Raw genomic sequence first — 19277 nt, forward strand, 5'->3', positions numbered from 1 at the left:
ATTGTTCTCCTTTTTCAGGGGAACTCTGCATCTGTGGTCCCTCTAATTTTTTTCATCTCTGTGCGGAATGAGTTTTGTTCTGGGCGGCGGTATCAAGGCACTGTGTGCACACTTGCATTCACAATGGGGCCTTCCTGATTCAACCTGAGCGGGATCTAAAATGAACTGAGCAGACATCCAAAAACTTGTGAGCATGTGCACGTGTGCATGCCCTAGAAGGAATAGTGCTCTGCATATGCACAGATGAACCCTGTTTGGGGGGGAAAAAAACCCTCTGCATCCCACTTGGGGGAAGACAGCCATCCTATGCAAATTCTAGCTCTGTGCGGCCTTGCAAGACCTTAGCTACTTGGCCTCTAAGGTCTTGCAAGGCCTGCTTACAGCTAAGCTCTCTGAAAGCCCAGATTTAACAAAGTTTCTCCCAAACTTTCTGGCAAAGCAGCTCACCCATAAAGGTGTGTTCACACACAACAGAGAACCTACTTGCAAACTTGGTACCCAGTGTGTCTGTGATTACCTGAACCCACCCACCCCCGGGGGGAGGGAGTTTCACTTGGGACCTCAAAATGTAATGCTTAACCAGGATTTGACATTGGCTTACCAAATCAAGTGCTCCTGAGGTGCATGCTATGTCTGAACCCATACTTTCAATGAACCTCTGATTCATTCTAAATGAGCCCATCCCCTTTGCCATCAGGACCAATGGCTGCAAGGCAGGCTGGGATAGCATCCCCTTTGCTAAGCAGAGTCTGCCCTGGTTTGCATTTGAATGGGCGGCTACATGTATGAACATTGGAAGATATGGGGCCGCTCTGGGAAGAGCACCTGCCTGCTTGCATGCAGAAGATTCCAAGTTCCCTCCCTGGCAGCATCTCCAGATAGGGCTGAGAGAGAGAGAGACGCCTGCCTGCAACCTTAGAGAAGCCGCTGCCAGTCTGTGTAGGCAATACTGAGCTAGATAGACCAATGGTCAGACTCAGTATATGGCCGCTTCCTAGGTTCCTTTCTGGTCGTCTCCAGCACCAACTTCAGACTGGGGGAACCTCAGAGTCTACATTATGTGCGGACACACCATCCCCCCAAAGTGTTGTGAGGCGCCGGGCTCAGATCCCACCACTCAGCTTTTACCAGGCTTCTTTTATTAGCAAAGGAGCCTCTAAAAAGCTCGCTTGGCTCTTGCAAAGCTTAATTTAAACTGCCGGTGAGATTCTTTGGAGAAACTGGTCAAAACAAAGGAAAAGTTGGAGAATCAGATTTTTTAAAAACAACCCCCTTTGGCACCCTGTGGATCACTCAGCAGTGAAGCAAGGACACTCTGCATATGCTGTGGGACATCACTCTCTCATTTGCTTGGTCATTCCCAGTTCCAGGGCTCAGCTGCGGCTTCTGCCACTCATTCCTGCTTCAAATTAAGCCTTGATTTCCCCTCCTCGACCAGCTCCCTGATTGATCCGGCAGTTTGAAAAATGATGCCGGAACACTTGCCTAATCAAGATAAATAGACCCTGCAGGCTGGATCTGTCTCTTCTGGTTACAACAAAATGAGAGCTTAGCAGAAGCCTCTGGGCCCTGGATGGGTGCCGCGTCCCTCTGTGTGACCTTGATTTTGCATTATTCTCACCTTTCCTTTCCTGCAAAACCCATGCCATGCGGAATGGAATTTCACAGAGGTAGGTGGCAGGAGGCGGCATTCAGCCTCTAAAATCAGGCACTGCCGATTAGCTTGGCCCACCAGCTAATTTTACACAGGAACCCAGGAAGTTGCCATATACTGCTAACTTCCCCTGCTAACTGGGCAAAGAGGCACCATTTAATGTGGTGATTCTCTTTATTGAGCAGGGGGAGAGCAACTGGCCCTATCCACCCCCAGCACAGTATCCCTCCAGTGACTGTTGCTGGTGTCTAGCTTATGTTTCTTCTTAGATTGTGAGCCCTTTGGGGACAGGGATCCATCTTATTTATTTATTATTTCCCTAACCCTGAGCCATTTTTGGAAGGGCGGTATAGAAACTGAATAAATAATAATAATAATACTGAGTCAGACAATAGGGTCCATCTTGCTCAGAACTGTCTATACAGACTGGCAGAGGCTTCTCCAAGCCTGCAGGCAGGAGTCTCTCTCAGCCCTGTCTTGGAGATGCTGCCAGGGAGGGAGCCTAGAACCTTCTGCATGCAAGCAGGCAGGGGTTCCTCACAGAGCATCCTCCCCATCCCCTAAGATGAAGATCTTGCAGCGCTCACATGTAGTCTCCCATCCAAATGCAAACCAGGGCAGACACTGCTTAGCAAAGAGGACAATTCATGCTTACTACCACAAGATCAGCTCTCCTCTGTTAAACCATTAAAAGAAAAACATCCTTATGGAGGAGGACTGTTGGACTACAATTTCCAGAGAGAAATATGATGTATCACAATGTGCAAGGTACCATCCGTGGGCCAACATCACAAGCAAACAGACAGGAAAAGGCGAGGGTCGTTTAACCTCCCAGAGGTCTTTGCAAAAGTACAACAGCTCAATTCTGAATCAAGCCAAGGTGGGATCTCCCAGCTCTATGGACTGAGACCTGGTGTCTGGCACCTGAACATGTGAAGTGACTCTCTGGAAAGCATAAGAAAGAAGTGTGCTTATGCAGTTAATGGTGATACTTGGGCAGGAAGGACACCTAGTGGTCAAGTTCAGAATGCCGCTGGGCCACCTACGGGCTTAGAGCACCCCCATGTGGCCAGGAGAGGGATTGGAAGGAAGTAACCATAGCCTAGGCGCATTTCTAAGACTACAGCACACTTACCATAAGAATAGAAGAGCAGTCCTGCTGGATCAGGCCCAAGGCCTATCTAGTCCAGCATCCTGTTTCACACAGTGGCCCACCCGTTGTCTCTGAGAAGCCCACAGGCAAGAGCTGAGAGCATGCCCTCTCCCCTGCAACTGGTATTTAGAGGCATCTTGCCTCTGAGGCTGGAGGTGACCTATAGCCTTCAAGTCTAGTAGCGATTGATAGACCTGTCCTCCATGAAATTGTCTGAGCCCCTCTTAAAGCCACTCAGGCTGGAATGCTCATCCTGTGGCAGAGAATTCCATGTGTTACTTATGCATTGTGTGAAAAAGTGCTTCCTTTTGCCAGTCCTAGATTTCCTGGCCATCAATTTCATCAGATGCCCCCTTGTTCTAGTGTTGTGTGTGAGAGGAAAGGATTTCTCTCTGTCAACTTTCTCCACACCATGCATGATTTTATAAAGCGGTAAGTCCAATTGAACATGCCTGGACTGACTTCCTTAGATAAATATGCATAAAGTTGCCCTATAAAGCTGCAGTTAGGAACACGGGAACATAGGAGACTACCTTCTGAGTCAGGTACTCGGTCCATCTTGCTCAGTACTGTCTACACTAACTGGCAACAGCTCCCCAGGTTTTAAAACAGGATTTTTCCCAGCCTTACCTGGAGAAGCTGTCAGGGATTGAACCTGGGACCTTCTGCATGCAGAGCAGGTGATCTGCCACTGTCCTCATCTCCAGTCTCTGCATCCTTTCTTGGGAGTAAGAAAGCCTGAGCACAGTGGGGTTTACTTTCAAGTAAGCACACACAGGACGCAGTCTGGATGTTAATTCCTTAGAACAGGAGTGGGGAACCTTGGCCCTCCAGCTGTTGTTGAACTACAACTCCCATCATCCCCAGCTTATTGGGGCTGGGGATGGTGGGAGTTGTAGTTCAAAAACAGCTGGAGGGCAAGAACAGAAGAACAGCCCTGCTGGGTCAGGCCCAAGGTCTATCTCGTCCAGCATCCTGTTTCCCACAGTAGCCACCCAGATGCCTCTGGGAAGCACACAGGCAAGAGGTGACGGCATACCCTCTTTCCTGCTGTTGCTCCCCTGCAACTGGTATTTAGAGGCATCTTGCCTCTGAGGCTGGAGGTGGCCCATAGCCGCCAGACTAGTAGCCATTAATAGATTTGCCCTCCATGAATTCATCTAAGCCCATCTTAAAGCCATCCAGGCTGGTGGCTGTCACCACATCTTGTGGCAGAGAATTCCATAGTTTAATTATGCCTTGTGTGAAGATGGACATACTTTTGTCAGTCCTAAATTTATTGGCAATCAGTTTCATGGAATGACCCCTGGTTCTAGTGTTATGAGAGAGAGAGGGAAAAAATTCTCTCTATCCACTCGCTCCACACCATGCATAATTTTGTAGACCCCTAACACGTTACCCTTCAGTCATCCTTTTTCTAAACTAAAAAACCCCAGGTGTTGTAGCCTTGCCTCATAAGGAAGATGCTCCAGGCTCCTGATCATCTTGGTTGCCCTCCTCTGTACCTTTTCCAGTTCTACAATGTCCATCTTAAGATAGGGTGACCAGAACTTCACGCAGTATTCCAAATGTGGTCACACCATAGATTTGTATAAGGGAATTATAATACTTGTGTTTTTATTTTCAATCCCCTTCCTAATGGTCCCTAGCATGGAACTGGTCTTTTTCACAGCTGCCACAAAATGAGTCGACACTTTCAATGAGCTCTCCACCACAACCCCAAGAACCCTCTCCTGGTCAGACACTGACAGCTCAGATACCATCAGCATATATGTGAAATTGGGGGCGGGGGTTGCCTCAATATGCATTACTTTACACTTGCTTACATTGAACCACATTTGCCATTTTGTTGCCAACTCACCCAGTTTGGAGAGATCCTTTTGGAGCTCCTCACAATCTCTTTTGGAATTCACTACCCTAAATAGTTTAGTGCCATCTGCAAATTTGGCCACCTCACTGCTTACCCCTGCTTCTAGATCATTTATGAATAAATTACCAAGTTGTTCTAGTAAGAACTAATCTGTCTGCTTTCCTTTCACTATCCCTACAACTAGGCTAAATCTGGTCCAAATTGGTTAGGCGGTTCACAAGTTAGCCCACTTTTGCCTCAAATGTTCATGTGTCCACCATCTTGAATTGGGATGGATGACATCATCACAAACTATGTCATTGAGGTGTCTATATATGTCCCTACAACTGTACCAAATTTGGTCCGAATCAATTTCCACTTGCACCTCAAATGTTCAGTTGTCCACCATCTTGAATCCGGGTGCATAGCATCACTACAAACTGTCTCCTTGAGCCATCCCTATGTATCCCTACATGTGTAGCAAATTTGGTTCAAATCAGTTAGGCAGTTGACATGTTAGCCCAATTGGGCCTCAAATGTTCATGCGTCCGCCATCTTGAATTGGGGTGGATGACATCATCACAAACTATGTCATTGAGGTGTCTATATATGTCCCTACAACTGTACCAAATTTGGTCCGAATCAATTTCCACTTGCACCTCAAATGTTCAGTTGTCCACCATCTTGAATCCGGGTGCATAGCATCACTACAAACTGTCTCCTTGAGCCGTCCCTATGTATCCCTACACATGTAGCAAATTTGGTTCAAATCAGTTAGGCAGTTGACATGTTAGCCCAATTGGGCCTCAAATGTTCATGCGTCCGCCATCTTGAATTGGGGTGGATGACATCATCGCCAACCATGCCATTGAAGTGTCCCTGTGTGTCACTCACTACACCTGTACCAAATTTGGTTCAAATCAGTTGGGCAGTCCTCAAGTTAGCCCTCATGCGCCTCAAATGTTCACACATCCACCATTTTGGATTGGGGAGCACGATATCATCACAGACTACACCATTAATATGTCCCTATGTGTCACTCACTACAATTGTACAGACTTTGGTTCAAATCAGTTAGACAGTCCACAACTTAGCCCATTTGCACCTCAAACGTTTACGCATCCGCCATCTTGAATCGGGGTGGGTGACATCATCACAAACTACATCATTGAGGTGTCCCTATGTGTCCCTAAAGCTGTATCAAATTTGGTTCAAATTGGTTAGGCGGTCCACAAGTTAGCCCACTTGCACCTCAAACATTCACACGTCTGCCATCTTGAATCGGGGTGGATGACATCATCACAAACAACACCATTGTGGTGTCTCTACAATTATACGGATTTGGTCGAAATTGGTCCTGGCATTGCAAAGTTAATGGGGACACACACGGAGACACACACACACGGAATGCCGGGTGATCTCATAAGCCTACTGGAAAGTAGGCTAAAAAGCACTGGTCCCAATACAGATCCCTGGGGGACCCCACTTCTTACTTCCCTCCATTTAGAGAACTGTCCATTTATTCCTACCTTCTGCTTTCTGTCCTTCAACCAGTTACCAAGCCACACATGAACCTGTTCCCTTATTCCATGAATATTAAGTTTTCTCAAGAGTATTTGATGAGGAAATTTAATTTATTCATAAATGATCTAGAAATGGAGGTAATCGGCGAGGTGGCCAGATTTGCAGATGGCACTAAACTCTTTCAGGTAGTGAAATCCCAAATGGATTGTGAGGAGCTCCAAAAGGATCTCGCCAAACTGGGTTAGTGGGTGACAAAATGGCAAATGCGGTTCAATGTTGGCAAGTGTAAAGTGATGCACATTGGGACAAAGTACCCCAAATTCAAGTATATGCTGATGGGATCTGAGCTGTTGGTGACTGACCAGGAGAGGGATCTTGGGGTCATGGTGGACAGCTCGTTGAAAGTGGCAACTCAATGTGGGGCAGCTGTGAAAAAGGCCAATTGCCATGAAATCTAGGACCATCAAACAGAAGTACTTTTTCACACAATGCATAATCCACCTGTGGAATTCTCTGCCACAAGATGTGGTGACAGCCAACAACCTGGATGGCTTGAAGAGGGGTTTGGATCACTTCATAGAGGAGAGGTTTCTCAACGGCTACTAGTCGGAGGGCTACAGGCCATCTCCAGCCTCCAAGACAGGATGCCTCTGAGTACCAGTTGCAGGGGAGTCACAGCAGGAGAGAGGGCACGCCCTCAACTCCTGCCTGTGGCTTTCAGCAGCATCTGGAGGGCCACTGTGTGAAACAGGATGCTGGGCTAGATGGGCCTTCTTGGGCCTGATCCAGCAGGGCTGTTCTTATGTTCTAACCTGGCCAAAGGCATTTTGAAAGACCAGATATCCAATGGGGCGATTCTCACGATCACCAAGAGTGGGGGGGGGGGCAGTGCCAGGACCAGGGGGGGAGCCACCATTGGGTGAACAGGTTCAAAGAACCCAGGCTGTGCCCCAGACACACACACACCCACGTCTGATGTCCGACGCTGGGGGCATTATTTCGCTCCCAAACAGGAAGCACGGCCCTGTTTGGGGCAAAAATCGGCCCGCACTGCATTGGCAGCACGGCCAGAGTGACTCTCCTTGCCTTTTAAAGGCAGGGAGAGCAGCTCCTGGTCCCGCTGCCAATGCAGAAGCCCCTGCCTCTGATGTCAGAGGTGGAGGTGTGGCTAGCCAGCCCCTGCCTCTGATGTCAGGCGCGGGGGCGGGGCCAGGGGGCCACGGTGGCGGCTGAACACGGGCTGCCACCAGCCTCCCTCCGCCACTGGGTGGGACCTTCCCCGCAGGTGACCCAAGGCTTGGTGGTGGGAGTGTGCTCAGTGCTCCCGCTTGAGCAGCCCTGCTCTGTGAAACACAGAGCGGGGCAGAGGGATCTGGGGCCAGAACTTGTAGTTTGGTCTCCAATCACCCCACATAGGAAACATAGGAAACTGCCATATACTGAGTCAGACCACTGGTCTATCTAGCTCAGTATTGTCTTCACAGACTGGCAGCGGCTTCTCCAAGGTTACAGGCAGGAGTCTCTCTCAGCCGTATCTTGGAGATGCTGCCAGGGAGGGAACTTGGAACCTTCTGCTCTTCCCAGAGCGGCTTCATCCCCTGAAGGGAATATCTTGCAGTGCTCACACATCAAGTCTCCCATTCAGATGCAACCAGGGCAGACCCTGCTTAGCTATGGGGACAAGTCATGCTTGCTACCACAAGACCAGCTCTCCTCCCTATTGTTGCATTGGGGGATTCCCCCGTCACACGATACACAGCATCCACATTAAGGATGTGATTGCACCCTTAACCTTGGCTAACAGCCAGGTTGTTTAGGAAGGTTTGGCGGGTGGGAAGCGTTGGGATCTGCGGGGACCAGCCTAACCCAGGCTGGGCTGCCACGGGCTGGGTTAAGGTGGTTGTGGCAACAGTCTCTATATCAATTGGATCCCCTTTATCCACATGTCTGTTGACACTCTCAAAGAACTCCAAAAGGTTAGTGAGGCAAACTTGCCCTTGCAGAAGCCATTCTCCCATTCACAGCATTCTCCCCTGCTAACTGAGCAAAGAGGCATCTTTTTAAAGTGGCGATTCTCTTTATTTAGCAGGGGGAGAGCAACTGGCCCTATCCATCCCCAGCACAGCATCCCTCCAGTGGCTATTGCTGGCGTCTGTCTTATGTTTCTCTTTTAGACTGTGAGCCCTTTGGGGACAGGGGGCCATCTTATTTATGTATTATTTATTTGTATATGTAAACTGCTTTGAGGACTTTGGTTGAAGGGCAGTATATAAATATCCATAGTTGTAGTAGTTGTAGTAATAGCAAGGCCCGTTCCTCTATATGCTTGATAAGTTTATCCTTGAGAATACTTTCCATCAATTTGATTCATACAGAGGTTAAACTAAGGCCTGCAATTTCCCAGATTCCCCCTGGATCCCTTTTTGAAAATCAGTGTTGCATTGGCTACAAATTTATGTAATTTATGCCAGCCATCATAATCATAGTCATCATCATTAATCAACATCAATCTCTAGGTGACTCTTGAAAGCAGTTTTGAAGATGTTAATGACTTGATATTGTGAAAAACGGGGGGGGGGGCAATATTGGGAGGAAAAAAATCTCCAGGAATAGCTCCAATCAGAGTTGCCAAGCCCACTATTATTATGATTATTTCTGCATTCAGAGGCAATGGGATTAAGTCTCCCTCTGTCTGCAGGAAGCTCTTAATCCTACAGAATGAGAGCTGGTTTGTTTGGTTCCCGCCCCGCCTTTACAGCTGGGAAGCATTCAGTCCATGTTCAGAGGTACACTTTCCTGGGCTGAAAAAAACCCTGTTCCTCATTTCAGCTCTGGAAAAAGGTCCGCTTGGAATGAATCCCTACCCAACACATAGAATTCTGGATTGTGGGAGCTGGAAGGAGCCAAGGAGGTCTTTTAGTCCCCCTGCCCCCTGCTCATTGCAGGAATCTGCCCCAGCATCCCTAACTGATGGCCGCCCAGCCTCTGTTTGCAATACCCGCAGCGAAGGAGAGCCGATCACGTCATGAGTCAGGCTGTTCCACTGTCCAACAGCTCTTACAGTTGGGAAAGTCCTCCTAATGTCCAGCCTAAACCTGCTTCCTTGTCTTTTCATCAACCCCCCGGTTCTTGTCCTGCCCTCAGGAGTAACAGCGATCGCGGCCCCTCCTTCCCACACACCAGCAACCTTCTCTCGGAGCGCATTCCTTTGTTCCCGCCTGTTCTCCTTTGTCGCCCTGATTTTCTCTAGCTAGCGCCTCTCTCCTTCTGGACTGCATTTCCCAGCATGCCTTCGCAGCTGCGCACAGAGGAAGGCCAGCAAGTTGCGAAGCTTCCCCCCCGCACCCCACCCCATCAGCTTTGTTAAATTCCACAAAAGGGAGGGCTACCTCAGGACCGGCTCTCCTCCGAGGGAAGGTAGCCTCGCCTCGCAGCCTTCCGGGTCCTTCCCCGAGGAAACAACCGCTGGGCCTCCCTCTCCAAAGGCGCGTCTGGCCACAGAGCTCCGAAGATGGGAGACCACAAGGTAAAGATGCTGATGGGAGGGATGCAGGCAGAGAAGATGCTGCAGCAGCAGCAGCTGGACCAGGGGATGGAGAGATGCTCAGAGCTGCTTGGACACACGTCAGGGCCTGGGGCAACTTCTAAGCCTTTTGCTGTTGGCTGCGTCTTTGCTCCTGTCCACATCCTTCTCCTCTCAGTGCTTTGTCATCCCTTGGTTTCATTTCTGGCGGCGCGGGGGGGGGGGGGAAGAGCCGCAGGGCTCAGCAGGTAGGAGGGCAGGGGTGGGGCTTTGTCGGAGGACAAGCATCTCTCCCCGGTGAGCATACCTGCTGGAGGAATGGTGGTGCTTCTAGGACTCGGCTGCCAACCAGCAGCAGCAGCAGAACATCCCCAAAGCACTTTCTAATGGATGCTGGACTTTTTGAGTTTGGGGGAGGAGAGGAGGAGGAGTGGCAATTGGAGAAGTGGGGGGGGCTTGTCCTTACGGATGCTGCCAAACTGGGCTGAATCTGGGCTGCTCAGATGCTTGGCCGCCCCCTCTTACCAAAAGTTAAACATTTTTTTTAAAAAATCCCTACACATAGAAAACTAACATTTCAGCGGGATTCAGTCTAGTCTAACACTGCCATGCTAGTTTTCTATGAGCGGGAAGAGTTTGGTTTGGAGGGTGCATTCCATCATAGGGGTGTGCACCTTGCAGTGAGTCTAACACAGTTCGAGCACCTTGGTGGCAATTAGGGCAAAGCCAGTAGATGTGTGCGGAGGAAACTGATTAAAAATATTTAAAAAGCAAAGGAATTGCATCTTTTGGTAAGCTTGTCTGAAATTTTCTTTTTTAAACTGTATCAGGTTTTGTTTGTCTTGAGGCAGTTTTAAATAGTGCAAAGCCTCTGTCATGAATTCAGATGGTGGTGAGTTATAAATCACTCACAAACTATCCTAGAGCTGGAAGGGACCTGGTAGGTCTTCTAGTCCAACCCCCTGCTCAGTGCAGGAACCTGCTTCAGCATCCCTGAGAGGTGGCCATCCAGCCTCTGTTTGGAAACCTCCAGTGAAGGAGAGAGCCCACCACTGCATGAGGCAGACTGTTCCACTGTCCAACAGCTCATACAGTCAGGAAATTCTTCCTATTGTCTATCCTAAATCTGCTTTCTTTCAGCCCATAGTTTTTAGTCCTGTCCTCAGGAGCAACCGAAAGCTAGTAGAAATGGATTGAAATAGGTAGGAAGCAGATCACCGTCTCTTTGGTGGTTTACCTGCAATTATTTATTTAATTATTTATTTATTTAACGTATTTGTATACCGCCCTAAACCAAGGTCTCAGGGCGGTTCACAACAAAACACCAAACAAAACATTAAAATCAATTAAATGCTAAAAACAGTTTAAAACAAGTCAATAAACAATCTAAAAGTTCAAAAGCCTGGGTAAAGAGTTGAGTCTTCAGACACTTTTTAAATTAATTTCCAAAGAGAGGTGCTGGGGTTGAAAAGCTGCCCACATTCTGTGACTTGGAATTATTCTAGTACTACACACCAATAGAGATGTAAAAGTGGCAGTATTTACTTTGTGGTGAGGAGAAATGCACTCTGTACATGATCAAAGGCACTCTTGACAATATTCCAGGGGCCAGCCTCATCATATTGGCATCAGGTTCTGTGGTGGAGCTTTGGCAAACACTGGCTCGGTTTACAATGGGGCGCCTTCTCCACTTTGCCCTGGGTGAAATGCAGGCCGTAGAAGGAAACCAGGCCAAGGGTGCCCCTTGCTGAAAAGTGGCATACACATTTTCTTAAAAATAACAGTAACAGTAAACACCAGGTGCTGTTTCTACAGGATTCTCTGCGGAAGATCATCACTACCCTTGCCGTGAAGAATGAGGAGATCCAGAATTTCATTTATGTCCTCAAGCAGATGCTCCAGAACGTAGAGGTAATGTGGGACTCCGCTTGTAGGAGAAATGCTGGGCAGACCCTTACCAAAGAAGAAGTGCAGGATAAAACCAAGGTTCTATCTCAGGGTGCCCAACCTGAGGCTTCCCGACTGCTGGACTACAACTCCCATCATCCCCTGTAACTGTGGCAGGAAGTGCTGGGAGTTGTAGTCCAGCAGCAGGCCTTCTGTTGGCCACTTCTGTTCTGTCATCCAGATGCCTCCAGGAAGCCCACAAGTAGGAGCTGAAGGTACCAGCCCTTCCCTAGTGCATGTCACCAGCAATCTCTGTATTGAGATAGAGTGCTTCTGTCCAAGGAGGCTCCCTTAATGGCTAATCACTGTTCCCCCTGAATTGCTTTCTGAAACTCCAAGATCTTCTGCTTGCTAATGTTGTACAACAGTAATAACTACAACAATGCAATTGTAATAAAAATTAAAATAATGAAAATAAGGCTGACATGATGAGACAAATTACTCAGAGGAGTCCACATAGGAACATAGGAAGCTGCCATATACTGAGTCAGACCCTTGGTCTATCTAGCTCAGTATTGTCTTCACAGACTGGCAGCAGCTTCTCCAAGGTTGCAGGCAGGATTCTCTCTCAGTCCTATCTTGGAGATGCTGCCAGGGAGGGAACTTGGAACCTTCTGCTCTTCCCAAAGCAGCTCCATCTCCTGAGGGCAATATCTTCCAGCGCTCACACTTCTAGTCTCCCATTCGCATGCAACCAGGGTGGACCCTGCTTAGCTAAGGGGACCTTTCATGCTTGCTACCACAAGACCATCTCTCCTCTCCCATGAAATTACATTACTACTTTGAGTCATTTTCCACACCATGCCAATGAGTGGAAAGGAAAGGCACATCTTTGTAAGCAGATACAAATTATGGGCATTAACTTCACAAGCATTTGTCTTACCCTGCACACTGGACTTTCAAGAATATGACAGGCTGGGCGGGTAATACATCAGATACTAAAGAAATGAGTCATCAGTCATATGTGTAGAGGGTGGTTGATGACGTCCTATGTGTGGTCCAATACCCACCCACTGAGAAATGTCTCTGGTTTCTCCCGCTCTTCTGTTCACTCCCATCAGGCCAATTCAGACAGGGTGCAGCAAGACCTCGAAGCCGAGTTCCTGTCACTGAACACCTTGCTGGATGAACTCAAAGAAGGGATGCTCATGAAAATTAAGCAGGACCGAGCCAGCCGGACCTATGAGCTGCAGGTGAGGAAGTGGGTCTCTAAGCGTGTGAGAATTGCCCGGCTGCCTGGTGGGGTGATCTCAGTGGCCACCCAGAGGCTTCCCAGCAAGCCTGGAAATACGGCATGATGGGAAGTAGTCGCTGTTCTCCTCCTGTTGCCTGTTCTCAGGTCTGAATGGGAGCTGTAGTCCAACAGGGTGCTGGGAGTTGTAGTCCAACATTTGGCAAGCCGCACTGGAGAACCCCTGGGTTAAAGTGGTGGGCTTGAATGAGGGAGACTAGAGTTTGCCATGAAACTCACTGGTTGACCTGGGGCAATTCACACACCCTTGTCCTACCTCACAGGGTTGTAAAGCAGGGTAAATTCCCAGCCTGCTGTCCTGCCTCAGAAGAAAGGCAGGATATCAAAGTGAGCAATCATGAAATGAAAATAACTCAAATGATAAAGCACCATATAGACATACATGGAAAGCTCTTAACAGCACTTTTTTTCTTCCCGTGGTTGAAAAGCAGGATAGTAATATTCTAAATAAATAAATAAATAAATAACAACAAGCCAAAAAAAGACCCTGCCCCAAGGAACATACACTTTGCATTCTTCTGGCAAAAGAGAAAGGGGAATAGGAGGGGCCAAGGTAGGGGGGCAGGGATGTTATGCTCCTCTCTAGTCATTTGTTCACACCATAACTACACTATAGTGAGGGCAGTGCACTCTGCACATGCCCAGAAGCATTCTTGTTTATTCTCATATTGGATTTTTTTCTGGCTAAAATGAAGCCTCAGTCAGAAATTTTTGCTGTAAAGCCCCCCCCACCCTCTGTCTGCCTTCTGTCTGCCAAAAAAAGACCCTGCCCCAAGGAACATACAATTTGCATTCTTCTGGCAAGAGAGAAAGGGGAATGGGAGGGGCCAAGGTGGGGGGGCAGGGATGTTATGCTCCTCTCTAGTCATTTGTTCACACCACAACTATACTATAGTGAGGGCAGTGCACTCTGCACATGCCCAGAAGCATTCTTGTTTATTCTCATATCGGATTTTTTTCTGGCTAAAATGAAGCCTCAGTCAGAAATCTTTGCTGTAAAGCCCCCCACCCCTTTTCCACTCTGTCTGCCTTCTGCCTCAGAATCAGCTGGCTGCCTGCACGAAAGCCCTGGAGAGTTCGGAGGAGCTGCTGGAGACGGCCAACCAGACACTGCAGGCGGCTGACAACCACGATTTCAACCAGGTAATGGAGCGCCTTGCTGGCAGCACCTCTTTCGAGGGGAGGGCAGGTGCAGAGCTGGCGGGGAGGTGTGTGTGTGTGTGCAGACCTTGCGGGACATATGCAAAACAGACCCAGATATGCAAAACAGACCCAGATATGCAAAACAGAGCCAGATATGCAAATAGACTTGAGTTGCATGCATTTCTACATTTCCCAGAACAATAAGAATAATATATGCACAGTTGGAATGACTTGTGGGGTTTCCCTGTCCTTACGGCTGTAGCCCTCTCCACCCCCAGCACAGCATCCCTCCAGTGGCTGTTGCTGGTGACTGTCTTATGTTTCTTCTTTAGATTGTGAGCTCTTTGGGGACGGGGGCCTATCACATTTTTAGTTTTTATTTCTCTATGTAAACTGCTTTGGAAACATGGGTTGAAAAGCAGTATATAAATATTTGTAGCTGTAGGGGTGTGTGTGTCACAAGTATGGACCCACAGCAAAATGTCAAATTGCATCCCTGGTGGGTATGGGCCGCCTGTGTCTGAGCATGGTGGGAAAACAAAAGTTTGAAACAAGACAGGAGTCCCTTTTATTATTTTTTTCTGCTTCCTGGGTTGTTTGTTTTTGGTTTTTGGTTTTGGTTTTTTGGGTTTTTGTTTGCTGTGGGAGGCATTGGTGTTCAGCCCCAGCTCCTTTTCAACACCCTCGGAAATACCAAAGCTGTAAAATGGCTGGTTTGTTTGTTTGTTTGTTTGTTTGTTTGTTTGTTTATTCAATTTTTATACTGCCCTTCCAAAGTGGCTCAGGGTGGTTTACAATTAAAACAAAACCATTAAAACCAGTAACAGTTAAAACAGAAATATAAACAATATAAAACATCAGTTAACAATTACAACATCATAAAAACAATTAAACAATCAGAACAATTAAAAAACCCTGAAAACCAGGTTACAGTATTAAAACAATTAAAGCTAATTAAAACCCTGAAAGGCCAGGCCAAACAGATAGGTTGGAAAAGAAAAGAGTTTTAGGCACCTTTCTCCCTCAGAAGCAGAAGGGCTTGCATCTGTATTCTTCAAGCTGAGAAATGTCCCACTCTTTGGGTTGAAATCCTGCTTGCCTCCCTCCTTACCTCAGAGTTCTATTGGCTTTGCCCCTCTGGTTGTCTGTTAACTGCACACTGAGCCCACAAACATTCTGCCCCATTGACTAACATGGGGGCAGTTTGGGTGTGTGATTTTTTTTTGCCTCCTTAGGTTTTTCCTCCCTTCATCTTTTTTTTTTTTCATCACTGATACATCTGCTGAGTCTGCTGGTACCTTCCACTGGTGCTTCAGTTACCCTTTGATGAGGATCATAAAGTTTCCAGCTCTTTCAGAGAGAGAGAGAGAGAGAGAGAGAGAGAGAGAGAGAGAGAGAGAGAGAGAGATGATCATCACAGGATTGTAGAATGTTTAGAGTGGGAAGGGGCCTTGGAGGTCTTCTAGTCCAACCCCCTGCTCATTGCAGGAGTCTGCTAGAAACAACCATCTGAAAACCTTCAGCAAAGGAGAACAGCTCAGAATTTCCACCTTCAGTCTAGACTAAGTCTGCTTCCTTGCAATAGTAATAATAATATGTACGAATCGTTAGTTAATAATTCTGGGACATGTAGAAATGTGCGCAAATGTCTGCTCAGCCACAAAGTTTGCTGAGTGTTCTTGGGCCAGTTCCCCCTGTTCTCAGCCTGGCCTACCTTACAAGGTTGCTGTGAGGATAAAAGAGGGAAGAGAGAGTTCTGCAACAACACCGCCCTGAGTGTCTTGGAATAAGAGTGGGATATGCACTTAGGAACTCATAGGAAGCTTGGAACCTTCTGCACGCAAGCATGAAGATGCTTTCTCACTGAGCTACAGCCCTATACCCTCAGGGGGATATCTTACAGTGCTCACACATGTAGCCTCCCATTCGTTTCCATCCTAGGGCAGACCCTGCTTAGCACAGGGGACAATTCATGCTTGCTACCCACAAGACCAGCTCTCCTAATTTAAGCAAAGATCATTTGTCTGTTATCCTTTATTTAAAATGTCACCTGCGCTGGATTGCAAAGGACAATGCTTTAGTGATGCTTCCCACTGCAAACTGATGCTTATGACTCCTTCTTGCAACCCCCCCCCCCTTTCTTTTTCTCTTTCATCTCTTTTCTGCCGCTTCTGTCGTGCTGCTTGGAAGGCTGCTAAGCAAATCAAGGACAGGTACGCCACACATCGCAAACCTCTTTCTCCCTCTGAGAAAGGCAGCGCCAATCTCTTGCATGTTGAGGGTGGGGGGCGTGGGAATACCCAATAGCAAAATGCTAGATTATCCGGTACTGGATTCAAAACCTGCTGGATCTTCTGCCTCCTTCCTGCTTTGCTGAGGCCCCACTTGCTGTGGCTACTTTCCAATGAGATGTTTGACACTCTCAGGTCCAGAAGGACTGTCTCCAGAATGAATTTCAGGTGCCTGGGTGGGAGGTTCTGGTGGTCAAGGCACTCTGTGTATGCTCAAGGGCACCCTTGACTTCCTTCTTAATTCATATTGCCCTGAACTGAGGATTTAAAAAAAAATGTTGAGAGGCCAAAACTTAGTTGTGATCAGTCTGTGACGAGAAAAAAAGCATCTGCTTAAAGCCAGGCTTGTTTTTAGTATTTCGTCACTCAGTCCAGGTCTACTTTGGTTCCAGAGCCCAGCCTGCTAAGATAGAGTCCTGCTTGCAGATCAGTGAGGGAAATGCATTCTGCACATGCTCTATGGCACTCTTTCCCCCCTGGAGTCTGCTGCCCTGCTGGTGTATCAATAATTTGCCGCTTGAGGTGACCGCCTCATCTTGCCTCATGAAAGGGCCTCCTTTGCTGTAAAAGCTTCCAGGTCTGAATTCTCTTGAGGTCTAGCCACTTGCATGCTAAAGAGCCTTCCTTCAGACCCCTGATCTCTTCTCCCCAGCACCCATTAGTCCAGGGCATGTGGGGCTCTGAGGACCCCTTTCTAATCACTCTCTTTCCCCTCCTGCCGGACCTCCTCAGTGTGACGATGGCGCCTGCGTTCCGGCTGTCCCTCAAGGCCAAAGTGAGTGACAACATGAGCCATCTCATGGTGGACTTTGCCCAAGAGCGTCGGATGCTGCAGTCTCTGAAATTCCTGCCAGGTAACCTGGGATGTCTCCACCGGCAGCGGGGAGGCTTCCCACAAGCATGAAACTGAAGGCTGAGAAAATTAGAACCGACAAGAGGAAGTCCTTTTTCACACAGCGCGTAATTAGTCTATGGAACTCTCTGCCACGGGATGTAGTGATGACCACTAACTTGGATGGCTTTAAAAGGGGCTTAGACAAATTCATGGAGGACAGGCCTATAGGACAGGCTTCTAGACTATAGGCCACCTCCAGCCTCTTAGCAAGATGCATCTCAATACCAGTTACGGGGAACAACAGCAAGAGAGAGAGGCATGGCCTCACCTCTTGCCTGTGGGCTTCTTAGAGGTATTTGGTGGTACTAGGCCTTGGGCCTGATCCAGCAGGGCTGTTCTTATGTTCTTGTGTTTAAGCAGATCCGAAGTGATCACTGTGCTAGCATCTTTCAATTCTTTGGAATTGCTCCCCTTCTAAACTTTAGAAACGCCCCACCTATGAGAGCCCCTGGTGGCGCAGTGGTAAAACTGCCGCCCTGTAACCAGAAGGTTACAAGTTCAATCCTGACCAGGGGCTCAAGGTTGACTCAGCCTTCCATCCTTCCGAGGTCGGTAAAATGAGTACCCAGAATGTTGGGGGCAATATGCTAAAATCATTGTAAACCGCTTAGAGAGCTCTGGCTATAAAGCGGTATATAAATGTAAGTGCTATTGCTATTGCTATTGCTATACTGTGAAAAATTACCAACCAGTGGCCACCTTTCTTGGTTGTCTCTCTCAGCTTAAATCACAAGAAGCAATGACAAGATATAATAATTCCCCTGTGCTGGAGGTTCTGGACCTCACTTGGAATGCCGTGTCCAGTTCTGGACCTCACTTGGAATTCCGTGTCCAGTTCTGGACCTCACTTGGAATGCCGTGTCCAGTTCTGGAACTCACTCGGAATGCCGTGTCCAGTTCTGGACCCCACTTGGAATTCCGTGTCCAGTTCTGGAACTCACTTGGAATGCCGTGTCCAGTTCTGGAACTCACTTGGAATGCCGTGTCCAGTTCTGGACAGGGGTTCCCCGACCTGTGATCCACGGTCCCCCTGGTGGTCCGCAAGAGTACTGCACATGGTCCGTGGGTGGGTGAGATAATATAATCCTGTGTATCTCTTATGTATGGCAAATACGAATATGATGAATATTTCTATACCACTTTTCAACACATGTATCATATTTGATTTTACATTGTTATTCGCAATGTAATATCAGCATCAGCATTATTTTTATTTGTTAGCCGCCACATGACAAATTGTTCTCTGGATGGCTCACAACACAGGATTAAAACATACAGTTATGCTACACAAACATCCCTGTGTAATATGACAGACATCAAAAATTATTAGGAATAGCTGTGTTTTTAATACTCCTTGATTTATAAGTTTGACTCCCGTGACCCCCAGGCTGTGTTCAAGATGTTCAAAATGGCTTGCTTACATGGTGGTTTGCAAAAGGTTTCAATGAAGATATAGTGGTCTGCATCAAGGGAGAGGTCGGGGACCACTGGTTTAGAGGGGATGCAAACAAGAAGGGGAAGGGTCCAGAAATCAGATATCTTTCTCCAGGAGAAGAGAAGCCTAAGGGGAGAGGGGAGGCTCTCGAACAGAGGCTGGAGGACGGCCACCTGTCAGGGATGAAACATAGGAAGCTGCCATATACTGAGTCAAACCCTTGGTCCATCCAGCTCAGCATTGTCTACCCAGGCTGGCAGCAGCTTCTCTAAGGTTGCAGGCTGGAGTCTTTCCCAGCCCTATCTTGGAGAAGATGCCAGGAAGGGAACTTGGAACCTAGATGCTCTTCCCAGAGCGGCTCCATCCCCTAAGGGGAATATCTTCCAGTGCTCACACTTCTTCATATGCAACCAGGGCAGACCCTGCTTAGCAAATGGAGAAGTCATGCTTGCTACCACAAGACCAGCTCTCCTGTTGCAGCAGATTCTTGCACTGAACAGGCAGTTGGACTAGAAGATCTCCAAGGTCCCTTCCCACTCTAAAATTCTAGGATTCTACAATTTCCCTGAGGAAGCAGCTAATTTTCCCTAGGAGATGAGAAGTGATGAGCC

The 19277-nt window shown here is 47.9% G+C and overlaps 1 protein-coding gene across 2 annotated transcripts in view; it reads left to right on the top strand.

The window, feature by feature from the left end:
- The first annotated feature begins 1651 nt into the window (after positions 1-1651).
- FSD1 (fibronectin type III and SPRY domain containing 1) overlaps positions 1652-19277 on the top strand; it is a 35228-nt gene continuing 17602 nt past the window's right edge. Inside the window, exons 1-6 of one of the 2 annotated variants that reach the window (XM_053292486.1) lie at positions 1652-1670; positions 11519-11614; positions 12712-12843; positions 13944-14045; positions 16236-16258; positions 17069-17190. In XM_053292486.1, the coding sequence (XP_053148461.1) occupies positions 11597-11614; positions 12712-12843; positions 13944-14045; positions 16236-16258; positions 17069-17190 (397 nt within the window). In that variant the 5' untranslated portion in view covers positions 1652-1670; positions 11519-11596. Of the gene's footprint in view, positions 1671-9439; positions 9707-11518; positions 11615-12711; positions 12844-13943; positions 14046-16235; positions 16259-17068; positions 17191-19277 lie in introns of those variants that run through there. The other variant, XM_053292485.1, reaches the window with a different exon arrangement.

This window comes from Hemicordylus capensis, chromosome 2 (assembly GCF_027244095.1).
Source record: "Hemicordylus capensis ecotype Gifberg chromosome 2, rHemCap1.1.pri, whole genome shotgun sequence".
NCBI classification, from domain to species: domain Eukaryota; kingdom Metazoa; phylum Chordata; class Lepidosauria; order Squamata; family Cordylidae; genus Hemicordylus; species Hemicordylus capensis.